At 52.9% G+C, this 15224-nt stretch overlaps 1 protein-coding gene across 1 annotated transcript in view; it reads left to right on the forward strand.

Moving 5' to 3' along the window:
- Positions 1-15224, forward strand: part of VSTM2L (V-set and transmembrane domain containing 2 like) — a 38110-nt gene that overhangs the window by 12585 nt on the left and 10301 nt on the right. Inside the window, exon 2 of the mRNA XM_061125845.1 lies at positions 13412-13581. Within this exon, the coding sequence (XP_060981828.1) occupies positions 13412-13581 (170 nt within the window). The remainder of the gene's footprint in view (positions 1-13411; positions 13582-15224) is intronic.

The raw sequence follows: 15224 nt of genomic DNA on the forward strand, positions 1-15224 counted from the left end.
GTCCAGAACACCGAAACAGGCTCTTCACCTGCACAGTTCATGTAATCCTCAAAATAAGCCTTTAACCAATGACACACATGGGAACTGAAGCCCAGAGAAGTGAAGCGACTTATACAGTGTCACACAGCAAGAAAGAGTGGAGCCACATGTTAGGGAGAGGGGCTGGTGTGGAATAATACAGGCTCTGGAGTTTCCTGGAACTTGGGTTCACATCCTTGCCCTACCATTTACTGGATCTGTGCCCTGTGATACACAGTCCTTTGTCCCCAAGTGTTAGATTTTTTAATCTGTGAAAAACCGTAAGATTGTTGTGAGGATTGTGGATCATGCCCTGCATTGGGCTTGGACTCGTGAAAAGGGCTCTGTGGTATGGATGAAAAGGCATCTACATCTGTAAATCCTGGACTTCACCTGTCCCCAGTCCCTCTTTTTCCTCTGAGTCCTCTGCCCCTTTTTCCAACACATTCACCCTCCAGTGCACAGAGCATGGTCTGAAGAGCCTGAGGCTGCAGAGATGAAGGCAGCCTCCGATTGGATGGGATGGAGGTCCTTGACAAGGGGTTCGCCTCGTGCTGGAGAGTAAACAGCTCCCCACCAAGGGCAACATTTCTTTGATGTCTCCTGTTTCATCCAAAATGCATGAGTTCTGTATTCCATGCCATAATATATTCATGTTTGTTTTAATACAAAAGTAATGTTCTTTTCCCATTTGTGGGGGCAGCAGAGGGATGGGAAGGAAACTGATGCCTCAGAAAGTCACTTCCAAAGCTTCAGTACAGCCAGAAGGGAGCCCTCCATTCATTTCTTTCGTCATTCATCCTACTAGCATGCATTCAGGCCTCCTCATTCCTGAAATTGATGTTAGTCCTCCCCACATGCAAGACACAGGGAACCTTCTGGCAAATCAGACAGGATGCTGCCCCATATAGGTGAGTGGGAAAGCTTTCAGGTCTATGGGCCAGAGAGAACAAGATCTCGGAGGTGCCAACTAAAGATGAATCGTGGGACTGGGCCAGTGGCCAAGGCAGCCAGAGCCGGTGACAGTGGGGGAGGTGACTGCCCACTGATGGGCACACGTCAGCTGGACCTGCGTCCCAAGCCAGTCTGATCAAGAAGAATGTGTCTTCCTGGTGCCACTCTGAACTTAACACCTAACTCTCACCCATCTCCCCTGTTAATGAGAGGAAATAGGGACGGAGGCTCGTAGCCTTCAGCAGGCAACCTTCCCTGGCTAGAATTTACGAACGCTGTTTGGTTTTCATAGTGTTTATTTTTACTGTTACCCTCTCTTTATGGCAAGTGATGCTGATTTTCCATTTATGGCAGTAATAAAAGTCTCCTTTTAAGCGAAATTTATTTAAGTGAAAAAGAGAAAGATGCTTTGAAAATAAATATTAAGTAAATAATAGTGCAGGTGTTACAGGGATCCTGCAGAAATGGTAAAGTGGTCGCCAAAAGGTTGGACTTGCAAAACTCTCTTTCCTATGCCCTTTCTGGTCCCTGAGCACCCCGGCTGTGCAAATCCCATCAGTGTTCAAGTCCAACCCTGTCCCGTTTTCCCGGAAGCTTTCCTCTTCGAGGACGTGTGCCTCCATTCAGAGCTTCTGCATACACTTGTGTGCCACACGTCTCTGCAGAGCACTAGGATTCCTGGCTCTGTGAATGGTGCACACCCTGAACAACCGTACATGCCGACCCAGGCTCAGTCCCACCTCTAGTTACCCAGTCCCAACAATAGTTACTGGTCTGTGTGTTTGTAGCTCCTGCAGAATGTGTGCCCCTTGAGGATCAGGGCCTGGCCTGAGCATCTTGGGAAGCCCAGCACAGGGACTGGCCCAGTGTAGACATCCGTGAACGCTGATCTCTCATTTCTTCTGCAGGGAGGACTTGAGTCCCTACCACATGCCCAGGCCCCCATCATCCCAAGAAGGCACACTCAGTTCCTCAAACTTTTGTACAAAATGCACTCCTTGTCACTTCTTTTTATTATCATTATTAATTTTGTTGGTTGCACCGGGTCTTAGTTGCAGCACTCGGGATCTTTTCATTGATGCATGTGAGATCTAGTCCCCTAGCAAGGATTGAACCTGGGCCCCCTGCATTGGGAGCATGAACTGTTAGCCACTGGATCACCAGGAAAGTTCCCTCCTCTTCACTTCTTGAGAAGAGAACACCTGTCCACTCCAAGATGAAACAGCCTCCATGACCTCGATCCCTCTTGCTGCGGGCCACCTGCCCTCCCAGGAGGAAACAGGGAACCCTTGGGTGTCCCCCCACCCCGGGCCCATCCCAGAGCAGACACCAGGCACCCATCCCCACCAGGCTTCTCATTCCCTGGAGGCTTTTTCATTCCACTTCTTTAGGTTTTCCTCTTATGGACATTTTACATGCCCTGATTTCAGGAGCTCTGTGAGTCTCATGTGAGATGGAGCTTCCCAAACAACACTCCCTCCGCAGTTCTTTTCCCTGTTCTGCCTCCCAGCTGGGAGTTCAGGAGGCTCTGGGCTTTTCTGACCCCATGTCACACACCCTTTCGGCCCCAGCACTCTGCTGAGCTGGTCACAGAGCAGGCTTTCTGGAAATGTCCCCCAGTGACTCTCACTTTCTAGAGCTGCAAGAGGAGAGTGGGTGAGAGAGGACTCCAGTTTGGGTTGGGAAATTCCACGGTCAGCCTTGGGATTGAAATCTGACTTTGCCTCCCTAGGCATGGAGCCTGAGTGGCTCCCTCTGTGAGCAGGGACTGATAGTAAATAGCATCAAGCAGCTCAGTCAGTAAAGCATCTGCCCGCAATGTGGGGACCAGGGTTCAATTCCTGAATCAGAAAGTTCCCCCAGAGAAAGAAACGGCAACCCACTCCAGTATTCTTGCCTGGAGAATCCCATGGACAGAGGAGCCTGGCAGGCTATATAGTTCATGGGATCACAAGAGTCAGACATGACTTAGTGCTATCTTTCTTTCCTTTTTCTGTGGGAGGATGAAGTGGGGTCCTGTTTAGAGTGTCTGCCACATAGAGAGGTTCCCTTCAACACTGGGGCAGGGGACTGTCCCCAATGGCCCCCAGGTTCTCTGAGCCTCAGTTTCCCCGCTTGTAATAAAGAGACAGTGACCCCTGCCCAGCAGGTTGCTGTGAGGATTATTGGGAACACGCATCTCAACTTTCTGGCTCCTTGTGGGCCTCCAGTCAGAAGGTCACCCTGCAAGGTTGATGGCGCTGATCCTTGGGCTTCAAGGGCAGGTGAGCTGTGGGCCCTTCTTGGAGCTTCAGCTTTTCTTTATTGCCCTGTTCACCCTTGGTCACATTTCACATGGCAACTTGATGCATCATCATGGGAAGCCTCCAGCTTGCCTGTCAGCTTGCTGGGAAGCCCCTTGGCTGAACCCAGTGGGCCAGACTGGACTTGGGCATTGGTGGTTGTGAGGGCCAGTGGGAGGTAGGGTGGGTCTGTGGGGGCCCGACTTGGGACCTCCCTGGCTGCCTGTGTCCATACATCTGCACTTGTGGGTGCTGTCCCCCCAGACTCTAATCTGGCACACAGCAGACACCCAGTAAATGGTGGGTGGGTGAATGACGGGATGAATGAATGAATGGATGATGTCTCCATCTCGTTTTTTTCTTTCAAGTTTCTAACTTAAGTCTCTTAAGTTTTTGTCTAACCTTCCTTCATTCAGCACATGCCCAGCAGTACTGCCTGCGTGCCTCCTCTATCTTGGGCAATATGGAGCCCTGCCCTGGGGGAGCTTCCAGTTTGGGGGAGACACAGACACCCTGATTAATACCTGCCATATAACACAGGCCAGTGGGGCAGCGAATGGAGGACTCAGAGACCATTGGGGGCACCAAGGAGGGTTTCTGCCCTAGTCCAGGGAGAGAGGGCGTCTCCAGGCAGAGGGCCACTTATGAGTAGGGATTCCAGGAACCGTGCAAGGCTGCGCCCCGAGGGAGATACACACACATGGCCCAAGGGCAGGAGGGGCTGAACTGGGTTCTGGGCGGGGCCAGAGCTAAAGGCTTTGGATGCTCAACCTGGGAGTCTGACTTTGACCCTGAGAGCTGGCAGTTTCTCAATGGGGCATCCCAAGCATGAGTACTTTCAGGAGCTCCCTGCTGATCCTCCAGGGCAGGGAGGATGGGATCCTTTCTCGGTCTTTAACCAGAGCTGCTACATATGTTTTGTGTGACAGCAGAGTGTTCTGCTGTTGAACAACTACTATGTGTCTGGCATCATTCTAACAGGCAGGGTGCAGCAGTAAACAAAACAGACCAAAATCTCCTGCCTTTGAGTAGCTTACACCCTGGGTGGAAGAGGGACAGTACATGAGAGATGTTAAGTGAGAATATAATATATTAGTAAGCAGTAAGGAAAAATTTGAGGGAGACGTGGACAGGGAAGCTACAAGAGATGACATTTGAGCAAAGATGAAAGGAGTGAGAGGCCCCCATGGAAATGGGGGCAGAGGGAGCATTCTAGACACTAGTGCAGGGAAATTTTTGTTGATGAAAACTATGTGGCAGAGCTGGGAAGCCACAGGAAGTGGGTTTGGTTTATTTTTTTTTTTTTAAACAATTGTAAGATATTCATAATGTAAAATTTACCATTTCAACTATTTCTAAGTGTACAGTTCAGTGGCATCAAATATATTCAGATTACTGTGACCATCACCACTATCCACTTACGTAAATGTTTCATCATCCCAAAGTGAAACACTATAGCCATTCAACAGTGACATCCCCAGCCTGCCTCCCCCAGCTCCAACAGCCACCATTCTGCTTTCTGTCTCTATGAGTCTGACTACTCTAGAAATCTCATAGAAGTGGAATCATACAGTATTTATCTTTTTGTGACTGGCTTATTTCACTTAGCCTAATGTCCTCAGGGTTCTTCCATGTTGGAGCAGATGTCAGAATCTCCTTTTTTAAGACTATAATATTCCATTGTATGGAGGGACCACATCCTGCTTATCCATTTATCACTGAAGGTTTTAAGCAAGCAGCAACTCAAGACTCAACTCGGTATTTCCGGAAAGAGATTGGACCCGGGACAGAGATGACCCCTGGACCCCAGGGGCCACACTGGTTCTCTCTGCTCTGCCCGCTTTGTCTCTCTTTAGATCCAGATCTGCCTTGGTTCCCCTGACAAGGAGGTGCCCCTGCCACCAGTCTCCCAGGGGAATATTAGCTCCAGCAAAGATTGATGGGTGGGCTGGGGCCAGTCTCTGCAGGCTTCCTGGAAGAGGCAGTCTTAGTCCAGTAACCTGGAGACTGGAAAGGCAGAAAGGATTGTGCAGAGGGAGACCTGAGGCTGGACCAGAGTGTCTGGAATGAGGAACTTGAGCTCAGAGATGGAGGGACATGGGGACTGGGCTAGGGTTGCCTTGGTCAACATGCCTCCTTGGGACCTGTGTGAATCCCCCTGGTTTGGCAGGGATGACTGTTGGGAGCAAATGAGGAAGGAGAGTACAGGCCTGATGGATGAGGGATGTCACGGTCTAGGTGTGAGTGAAATACAGATGTTGCCTCTACTGCATAATCTGATGAAGCTATAAGGAAGCATCTTTAAACATCTTCCTGGAGATGGTAGGATTTTGAGCTAGAAACTGAGAGAAGGGAGTGCTTTTTCTTAAGCACCTACTATGTGCCAGGCATAAGGCATATGTTGCCTTGTGCAACTCTCTCTATCCTCTCATTCTTCCCTTTTTTCAGCTAAAGAAACTGAAGCTCAGAGAGGTAGAGGGGCTTGTCCAGGTCGCACAGCTAGGGACTCAAGGAAACAGGATTCAGATCCACACCAGAGGCCAAGCGCTAGATGTTTGTACTGAACTCAAGGAAACAGGATTCAGATCCATGCCAGAAGCCAAGCACTAGATGTTTGTACTGAACGGGGCATGAAAGGTTAGGAAGGAGGTCAGGGTCCCGCTCTTTAAGGGCGGGTGAGATCTTCCAAATCATCTCCTGCCTTTTCCAGAAGCCAAACTCAGTGACTCCAGCTGTAGCCACAAGCTGTTTCCTGCAGATGATGCCCGATAACCAGGCCTGGGGTTAATTAATACATTGCTCCCCCAATTAAAAGCAGAAAGGAAGGAGATGTTGCATTCAATCAAGCCCCTTTCTCCTTCTCCTGCAGAATCCTAATTTGTGGACAGTGGTTTTAATTGTCTTCCCAGTGAGCCCAGCCCTGCTCAGGGCCCTGGGGCTGGAGAGGACAATCATATCCTTCTCAAACATCTATAATTATAGCAGCCTCCCTGGCTGGGAAGAGTTATCTGAACAGGGAGGGGTGGGAGGAAGTCAAAGAGGAAAGTGGATTTGAACATCCCAAACTCAGCAAGGATGCGGACGGGGAGGTGGGGGAGGGGTCTGAGAGGCTAGAGGGAAGGAGGCGGCGGGGTGAGGGACTGGGAAGAGGGTTATAGGAGCATGGTCTAGAAGATATGGGCTGCCACTCTGGAGTCCTCTAGAGCTGGGTTCATACATAACCACTGACTCTGGGGCCTTGGGCAAGTCACTTAACCCTTCTGAGCCTCAGTTTCCCCATCTGAAAAATGGGGATGATAATGATCACACCTCCCCCCCGTAGCATGAGAAAAGGTGTGTAAAGAGCTTGGCAGAGGGCTTTGTTAGAGACAATGATCTCTAAAAAATATGGAATATTAACAAGCACTCCATATTTGTCAGAGATCATCATCGTCATCATCAAAATTAAGGTGGATCACCTTCTGGTCTCTGGTGCTGATGCTGAGTCCTCATCACAGAATTAGCAGAGGGAGCAAGAACCTCTTGACAACTAGAGCCGCCCACCTTCAGTGGAGGCAGGAGGAGCTGAGCTCCCTGTCTCTGGAGGTGTGCAAATGGGACACAGAAGAATGGAATCTGGTGGCTGAACTTGACCTGATAATTCAGACCAAATTCTGATGGGAGCTGATGGACCCCCAGGGTCTTGGTCATGCCTGCTGGTCAGACCCTAAGCTCAAAATCCAGCTCTGTGTGTATCTTGGACAAATGATGTCATCTTTCTGAGCCTCACTTTCCTCATCTGTCAAATGGGAGTGAGTGGATTAGAAACTGTTAGAGACAATGTCAGCATCATGCTAGTAGATGCCCCTTAAAAGGTGTGATTTTTATTATTATTTTTTTAAACAAAGCTCGCTGAGTTTCCCCTCCTCCCTCCTTGGTTCACACTATCCTTCCCCACCTCTGCTTATTGGTATTTACCCCTCCTTCAGGGTGCAGCTGAAGGGCCAGGTCACCTCCTCTTCCCCCAGAGTCCCCTCCTCCCCCAAGTGGAAGGGACCCCTCCCCTTCCCAGTGCCCAGGACCTGGCTCCCTTGGGTTTGTCTAAGCTGGTGGGGGTCTCATACTGTGAGGACTAACCGTATTGTATAGAGGAGCTAACCGAGGCTCAGAGACGGGGAGAAATTTTCCCAAGGTCACACGGCAAGTCTGATGGCAGAAACAGGCTCAGTCCCTCCTCCCCGGCTCCAAGTCCTGGCACTCACCTGCTTGTGGCTTCTCCCTTCAGGAAGGGGGCTCTCTGGGGTGGGGCCCAAACAAACCCTCATGTTGCTGCCTCTGGAATATGGAGACTCAGATATGCCATCAAATGCCTAGAGCCTCAGCTTCCCTACTTGGCCTGAGAACACATTGCCCCCTTCATCACGGAGGATGGAGCCAATGGGCTCCTGAGGGGGCCTCCTTCAACCCACCCAACATTGTGCCTCCTGGCAGGGTCTGAGAGGATCAGAGAGAAAGAAAGCGAGGGACCAGAGCCCCCTGGGGAGAGGGAGAGCTGATGGCTGCACCTACAGCCAACTCTCCTGGCTCACAGGAGTTCTCAGAGCAGATTCTCCCTCCATCCTCCCAGCCAGGGCCCCTCCCCACTTGGGCTCAGGACTACCTGGCCCACCTGGGGCTGGTGGGGGTGGTGGGGAGCAGCACCTCCTCTGGGAAGCCTCCTTTGATTGCCTCAGGCCGGGTGAAATGCCTCCTCCGTACCAGCCTAGGCCTTTACACTCAGAATAAAACAGACCCCCCCACCTGGCCCCACAGGAAGGCTCCTCCTCAGGACTTTCCAGAACAAGGTTGGCCACTGGGGACTGTTCCTTTTTAAGAAAGAGTCCTACCACCCAAAAGAGTTTGAGTTCTGTGGGAAAGAACACACGGCCTTGGGAGTCAGACAGTGCGTGTGTGCAAGTGCGCTAAGTCTTTTCAGTCGTGTCTGACTCCATGCAACCCCATGGACTGTAGCCCACTGGGCTCCTCTATCCATGGGATTCTCCAGGCAAGAATACTAGAGTGGGTTGCCAGGCCCTCCTCCAGGGAATCTTCCCGACCCAGGGATCGAACCCATGTCTTGCATCTCCTGCATCGGCAGGCGGGTTCCTTAACCACTAACATCACCTGGGAAGCCTGGCCTGGGTTCAAATCCAGGCTCCACTGTGTGACCTTGGAAGGGTTACTGCCCTACGCTGGGCCTGGGCTGCCTCCTCTGAGCAGTGGGGAGCTGAGGCTGGCAGAGTCACCACCTGCCAGGACGCCTGCCGTACATGACAACTGACCACTGGGAAGGTGCCTGGCCTAAATTGAGATGTGCTGTAATCATGTAAAATACATGCTGGATTTCCAAGACTTAGCACAAAAAAGAATGTAAAATTTCTCATGAATAATTTTATACATGTTGAAATAATTTTTTGATATCTTGGGTTAAATAAAATAAATGATTAAAATTAATTTCACCTCTTAAAAAAATTTTTTTTTTGGTTACTTTAAAAAACATGGTGACAGGTAATTGAAAATTCCCTCTGTCTTGGTGAGGGGCTCCATTCCCTGTCTGTTGGACAGCGCCCTCTAGAGGACGATTACTGGGATCCGGGTTGGGGGAGAGGGGCTGACCTTGCCCACCCCTGGCTGCTGAGTAGCCCTGGGCCAGATTTCTGCGTCAATAAGAAGAGCTGGAGGACCAAGGTCGGGGTTTTCAGTCAGCTGGGGGGCCTGTGGGCAGGGGGAGGCTAAGTGAAGGCAGATGGAGGCCAGCCCCTCCCCAGGTCACCCTGATGGAAACCCCAGTGAAGGGGTTTCCTTGGGGAAACCCATCGCTGCCCTTCCTTCCACCCGTGAGACCCACAAGTACCATTTCCCATCCTCCTGTGGGAAGAACTCCCCCAGCCCTGGGAGGAGAAGTGCCATGGCTGAGTCACACAGCCAGTTTCCAGGGCTGGCTCTGCCCTTCCTAGGTCTGTGATCCTGGGGGTGGGGTGGGGGGGTGGGGAGCAAGCCCCTCTCCACACAGTAGCTCTGGATCCCCTTTCTCCACTGGCAGGAGGGAAGACGGTGGTTACTTTCTGATTCCCATGGCTCAGGCAGGAACAGTTGGAGGGGGTTACAACAGCAGTGTCACTCTCACTATCTCTTGGCCAGGAAGGTCACACTGCCAGTTACCTCGAATCCAACTGGGGGCCTCACCGCTCTAATCCTTCCCCCATTTGCAAAGGTGCTGGGCAGGTAGGGGAGTGGATCAAAGCAGAATCTGGCTGTCCCCAGGGCCAGGCACCAACGGCTCACTCTGATCACCTCCCAGCCCTCCTGGTGGCTCAGGTCCTCGGCAGCCCCCTTCAGTCCTGCTCGAGTTAGCGAGTCGGCATCAGTATTTAGTGAGTACCTGCTATGTGCCAAGCACTGTTCTAGGAGCTGGGGAAATATCAGTAGGCAAGACAGGCACCAACCCTGCCTCCTGGAAGGAAAAGCAGACCATAAACATACATAAAATAAGTGTATTAGCTGTGCTGTCCAATACAGTAACTGTTAACTACAATTCAACTGACATGAGTTTGAGCAAACTCCAGGAGATGGTGAAGGATGGGGAAGCCTGGCGTGCTGCAGTCCATAGGGTTGCAAAGAGTCGGAGACGACTTCTTGACTGAACGACAACAATCCCCTACAAGTGGCCATCTGCATTTAAGTTTTTAAAAAATATTTATTTTTGGCAGTGCTGGGTCTTTGTTGCTTCGCACAGACTTTCTCTAGTTGCAGCAAGCAGGGGCTATTATCTGATTGTGGTGCACAGGCTTCTCATTGCAGCAGCTTCTCTTGTTGCAAGAGCATGGCTCTAGGGCACGTGGGCTTCAGTGGTTGTGGCACATGGGCTTAGTTGTCCCTCGGCACATGAGATCTTAGTTCCCTGACCAAGGATCAAACCCGTGTCCTCTGTATTGGCAGGCCTATTCTCCTGGACCACCACAGAAGTCCTTACATTTAAAGTTAAATTAATTTAAATGAAGTAAAACTTAAACTTCAGTTCCTTATTCACACTAGTCATACATATCTCAGGTGCTTAACAGACACATGTGGCTGGTGGCCACTGTGTTAGCTCAGATATAGACCATTTTCCTCATTGCAGGAAGTCCTAGTGGGCAGCACTTTGGAAGGGAAGAGGGTTTCAAAACTGGGTTGGGGCAAAAGATACAGTTGTTATTGTTGTTTTTTTCCCAATGCAAATTATATTTTGAAATTTTTCTTCTTTTTAAAAATTTTAATTAATTGTTTTGACTGCACAGCTTGTGGAATATAATTTCCCCGAATGGGGATCAAACCTGGGCCCTGGCACTGAGAGCACCGAGTCCTAACCACTGGGCCACCAGGGAATTCCCAGGGATGCAGCTTTAAGTGAAGTGGTCAGGGTAGACCTCGCTGCACGTGCATGTGTGCTAAGTCCCTTCAGTCGTGACCGACTCTTTGCGACCCTATGGACTGTAGCCCTCCAGGCTCCACTGTCCATGGGATTCTCTAGGCAAGAATACTGGTGTGGGTTACCATTTCCTTCTCCAGGGGATCTTCATGACCCAGGGACTGAACCCTCATCTCTTACATCTTCTGCATTGGCAGGCAGGTTCTTTACCACTAGCACCAGCTGGGAAGCCCTCACTGAAGAGGCAACATCTCAGCAGAGTCCTGATGCAAGGGGAGGAAGGAGTCTGGTGATAATCTGGGTGAAGAGAGTTCTAAGCAGGGGGAATGGCAAGTGCAAAGGTCCTGAGGTAGGATCTTAGCTGTATGTCTGAGGAACAGCACAGAGGCCATTGTGTCAGCACTGGAATGAGCAAGGAGGAAAGTAGAAGCTTTTCCTCCACAGGGGACTGGCCTGAACATGGAGGGCCTTGTCAGCCACTGTAAAGGCTTTGGTTTTTTGTCTTAGGGAGAGGGTGTCATGGGAGATTTGAGAGATGGGGGGACTGATGGGTGTTTTGCCAAATGTTTTTTTGGCTGCTGTGTTGAAAATAAATCAGTGAGGAGGGTGGGTGGCGGCAGGGAGACCAGTGGTTCCCCCACGGTCATGGGTGAGAGATGGTGGTGGCTGGCCCAGCGTGGGGCAGTGAAAGCAGGGACAAGGGGCTTGATTCAGGAGATGTTCTGGAGACAGAACCCATGGAACTCCCCAGAGACCGAATGGGGGCATAAGAGAAAGAACAAAGGAGGCAAGGGAGACCCTACAGTTTTGGGGGGGCCTGGGCACTTGGAGGGCAAAGTTGGGTGGGCAGGTACCTTCCTCCAGGAGCCCATGTGTTTCCTGCCCACTGGAAACAAGGACAGTCCCAGCTCTCGGTTGCTGACACGCCACTCTTGATACGTGTTCAGTAACTCAAACAACATCCGCTCTTATTACACTGGCTTTGTTACGCAACGGCAGTCAGTCCTTCGCAAACCTCAGAGAACATGGGCAGCCTGAACCCATGACCTTGGAGGTCAAGGATGTCACAGACTTTCTCTTAACCCACAGGCTCATTGCTGGAGTCAAGCTCCATTTGGAAACCCTGTGTGTACAGCAGAAACAACAGGATTTTATCAATCCTGACCCTCCCAAAGCACTTGGGATCACGGGAGCGGGGTGGCCACAGGTGACCCCAGAGCAGGACCCCCGCTTCCAGTCAGGCTCTGTCTTCCTCCAGCTCCGAGGTGAGCAGTGCCAGGAGGGACCTCGGGGGCTGCAAGGTGGGCTTGTCTGCCCGCTGGGTGGGGGCGCCTGGCAGCAGCAAAACAGACATGGGGTGGCGGGGACCAACAGAGGCAACATTCCCTGGATGATCTGCCCGCTGCCAGGCGTCTTTCCAGGGCGAGATAATCCAGCCTGAGAAGAGGAAAGAATTCTAATTACGTCTCAGAACAGTATTTGTTTGGAAAGACAAGAGACAGAACACATGGTGGGAGCAGTGCTGAACTGCACCGAGTGGGGACCGGTTTTCGCGTTTACCTGACAGCGTGGCGGGGGTGGTGGTGGGTGGGGGTCCTGCTGGGTCTGGGGAACCGCTGCTCCGGGCTTTGTTGGGGAGCTGGACCCGGCTGGGTGGGGGGGGGGGGGCGAGTGACGGGAGGCAGCTGGGTCTCCCACCGCCCCCTGGGGGCCTTGAGAGGATGGAGACTCTACCACCTGTTCGAGGCATCTCGTAGGTGCCAGGAAATGTGTAGTGAGGCAGCTCCGGTCCCTGCTGTCCTGCAGCTGCGACAGGCAGTGCCTGCAGCCAGGGGGTGGGCATGACCGTGACCATGATCAGGGCATTGAGCGGAACCGACCCAGTGGGTCAGGGAAGGCCTTTCTGAGGGGGCCAGGTTTCAGCGGAGCTTTGAGTGACTTGCCTGGCCAAAGAGGGACCAAGGGAAGCACATTTCAGGCACTGGGAACAGCGGAGACCAACGTGAGGCAGGAAGAGGGAGGCCTGTTCATAGGACAGAATGGAGACCAGGGGAAGGTGGGAGTAGCCTGCCCTCCAACCTGGGCAGGGGGGACCCCAGCAGGGGTTCCTGGATTGGGGTAGGGGCCCAGGTCTGGTCCGGTTTTCTCAAAGACTGTGTTGAATGCTGTGCCCTGGGATTGAGAAGAACCCCCCAGGGCCGGGGGCTGGCGGAGAAACTGGGAAGAATTGATGAAAGCGGCAGCTTCCTCCCTGGCCTCCTGGCCTCCTTGCTCACACCTTCCAACCAAGCCCTCCTCGGATCTGTCACTACCCTCTCCAGAGAATCTGGTGCCCGCGATCTCGGGGGTTGAGGGCTGGCCCGTGTGGGACATTCGGGGGCCCCGGACCTCCTCCTTCATCCCCAAGTCTTGCCGCCTGCCGCCGCCGCCCAGCCCTCTTGCCCAGCCTCGCTGAGCTGGTCCAGATGCCCCACCTGCCGCCGGACCCCCGCCCCCACCCCTCTCCCCCCGCCCCTCTCCGCCCCCACCCCGCCCCTCTCCCCCCCCCCCGCCCCTCTCCGCCCCCACCCCGCCCCTCTACCCCCGCCCCTCTCCGCCCCCACCCCGCCCCTCTACCCCCCCCCCCCGCCCCTCTCCCACCACCCCTCTCCTCCCCCACCCCACCCCCCGCCGCCGCCGGCCCTGAGGTTTCCTGAGCCCTTGGCCACCCTTCCCCGGTGTCTCCGCACAGCCCTGTTCACAGAGACGCCCCACGACATGACGGCGCGGACGGGCGAGGACGTGGAGATGGCCTGCTCCTTCCGCGGCAGCGGCTCGCCCTCGTACTCGCTGGAGATCCAGTGGTGGTACGTGCGGAGCCACAGGGACTGGACGGACAAGCAGGCGTGGGCCTCGAACCAGGTACCACCCCGGGGAGACTTCCGAGTTGGGCTGGGAGGATCCCGCCCTGCCCCCTCCCGGGGAGGGGGTATGTCTCTGCCCCTCATCGTCTCTGAGGGGCACGGGCTCCAGCTGTGCTTGTCCTCTGCAGCCCCCAGCGGTCTCCCTCCCTTCTTCCTGGAATGGAAGCTTGGTGGGGGTGTGGGGTGTGGGCGGAGCCAGGCTGGGGGCTGGGCCAGGCTGTGCACCTGGGATGCGTGCAGCTTGTAGGGCCTACAGGGAGCAGAGTCCCGCCCCTCAGGTGCAGGTGGGGGAAATGAGGCCAGAAGGACGGAAGCTGATTCCAGGTTAATGGGCAAGGCGGGTCTCCTGATTCACCTTCTCCAAGCCCTGGGAGCACTTGCTTTGTAGTGAAAGTGAAAATCGTTCAGTCGTGTCCGATTCTTTGAGACCCCATGGGTAGTCCATGGAATTCTTCAGGCCAGAATACTGGAGTGGGTAGCCTTTCCCTTCTCCAGGGGATCTTCCCAACCCAGGGATCGAACCCAGGTCTCCTGCATTGCAGGCGAATTCTTTACCAGCTGAGCCATGGCCTCTAAACACGGGGCAGTCTTGTTGCCCAGATCTGTCACACACACACACACGTGTGCATTTATGCCCTTCCACATACCTGCAGACACACGAGGCAGCCCAGTCACGGCACACATACACACTCACTCACACACACACACACACACACACCGTGGAGGCAGACGCTATTGGTGTCCCCGCCCACCTGCCTGGCCAACACTATCCCCTACCACCAGCCCCACTCCCAACGCCTGCGACACTGCCTGAGGGTTTTCTCCGGACTACAGAGCCTGCGGGAAGGCAAGGCAGGCTGGAGAAGGGCTCCACCAATGACTGACAAGCCGTTGGAGGGTAAATACCCCAGCTCCCTCGCCCTTCAGTTGGGATAACTGAAGAGCATCCCCAGGTGCTCAGAGGGAGAAAGTTCCAGTTGCCCACTGCGGTAACTGGCTTGAGGACATACCCAATTTTAACTTCCTTGGCTCTTTGGTATCACTTGCTCACTCACTCGCCTCCTGGTGTTTCCTGGCATCACCTCCCAAATAAATCATTTGCACTTGAATCTTTGTCTCAAGGTCTGCTTCTGGGGGAGCAAACTAAGACACTCTCATTCTTACACTTGTGTGTATATAAGAATTATGCAAACATATATGTATCTGCCCACCTGTTCACATATGAACACATATGTGACACACCCTCATATGCACACACAGGCATGCTCACACATTCTTGCATGTTTCATGAAATGGCCTCTAACATATTCACAAATACATATTAAAATCATCTAGCTCCCGGGGGTGTCCACTCCCCAGCACACTGGCTTAGAGGACTCCAGTGGTCAGAGAAAATTCTTAGGCATGGAGTTGCAGGCTTTGCAGTTGAAAGCCTCTGGGGTCAGTTTGCAGGGGATAGTATGTGGGCAGGGCTCTGGCAGCATCTGTACAAACAAACCTGAAAACAGGCCACATCCACAGATGGAGAGAGACGCAAGTGTGCAGAAAGACAATCCTACAGATACACCAAACCCAAATTACATTTTTGCCTGTTCACACCTACCCTCCCTGTGTATCTCCAAATACCCTGCATATCAGAAT

Source organism: Dama dama, chromosome 23, assembly GCF_033118175.1.
Source record: "Dama dama isolate Ldn47 chromosome 23, ASM3311817v1, whole genome shotgun sequence".
Classification (NCBI taxonomy): domain Eukaryota; kingdom Metazoa; phylum Chordata; class Mammalia; order Artiodactyla; family Cervidae; genus Dama; species Dama dama.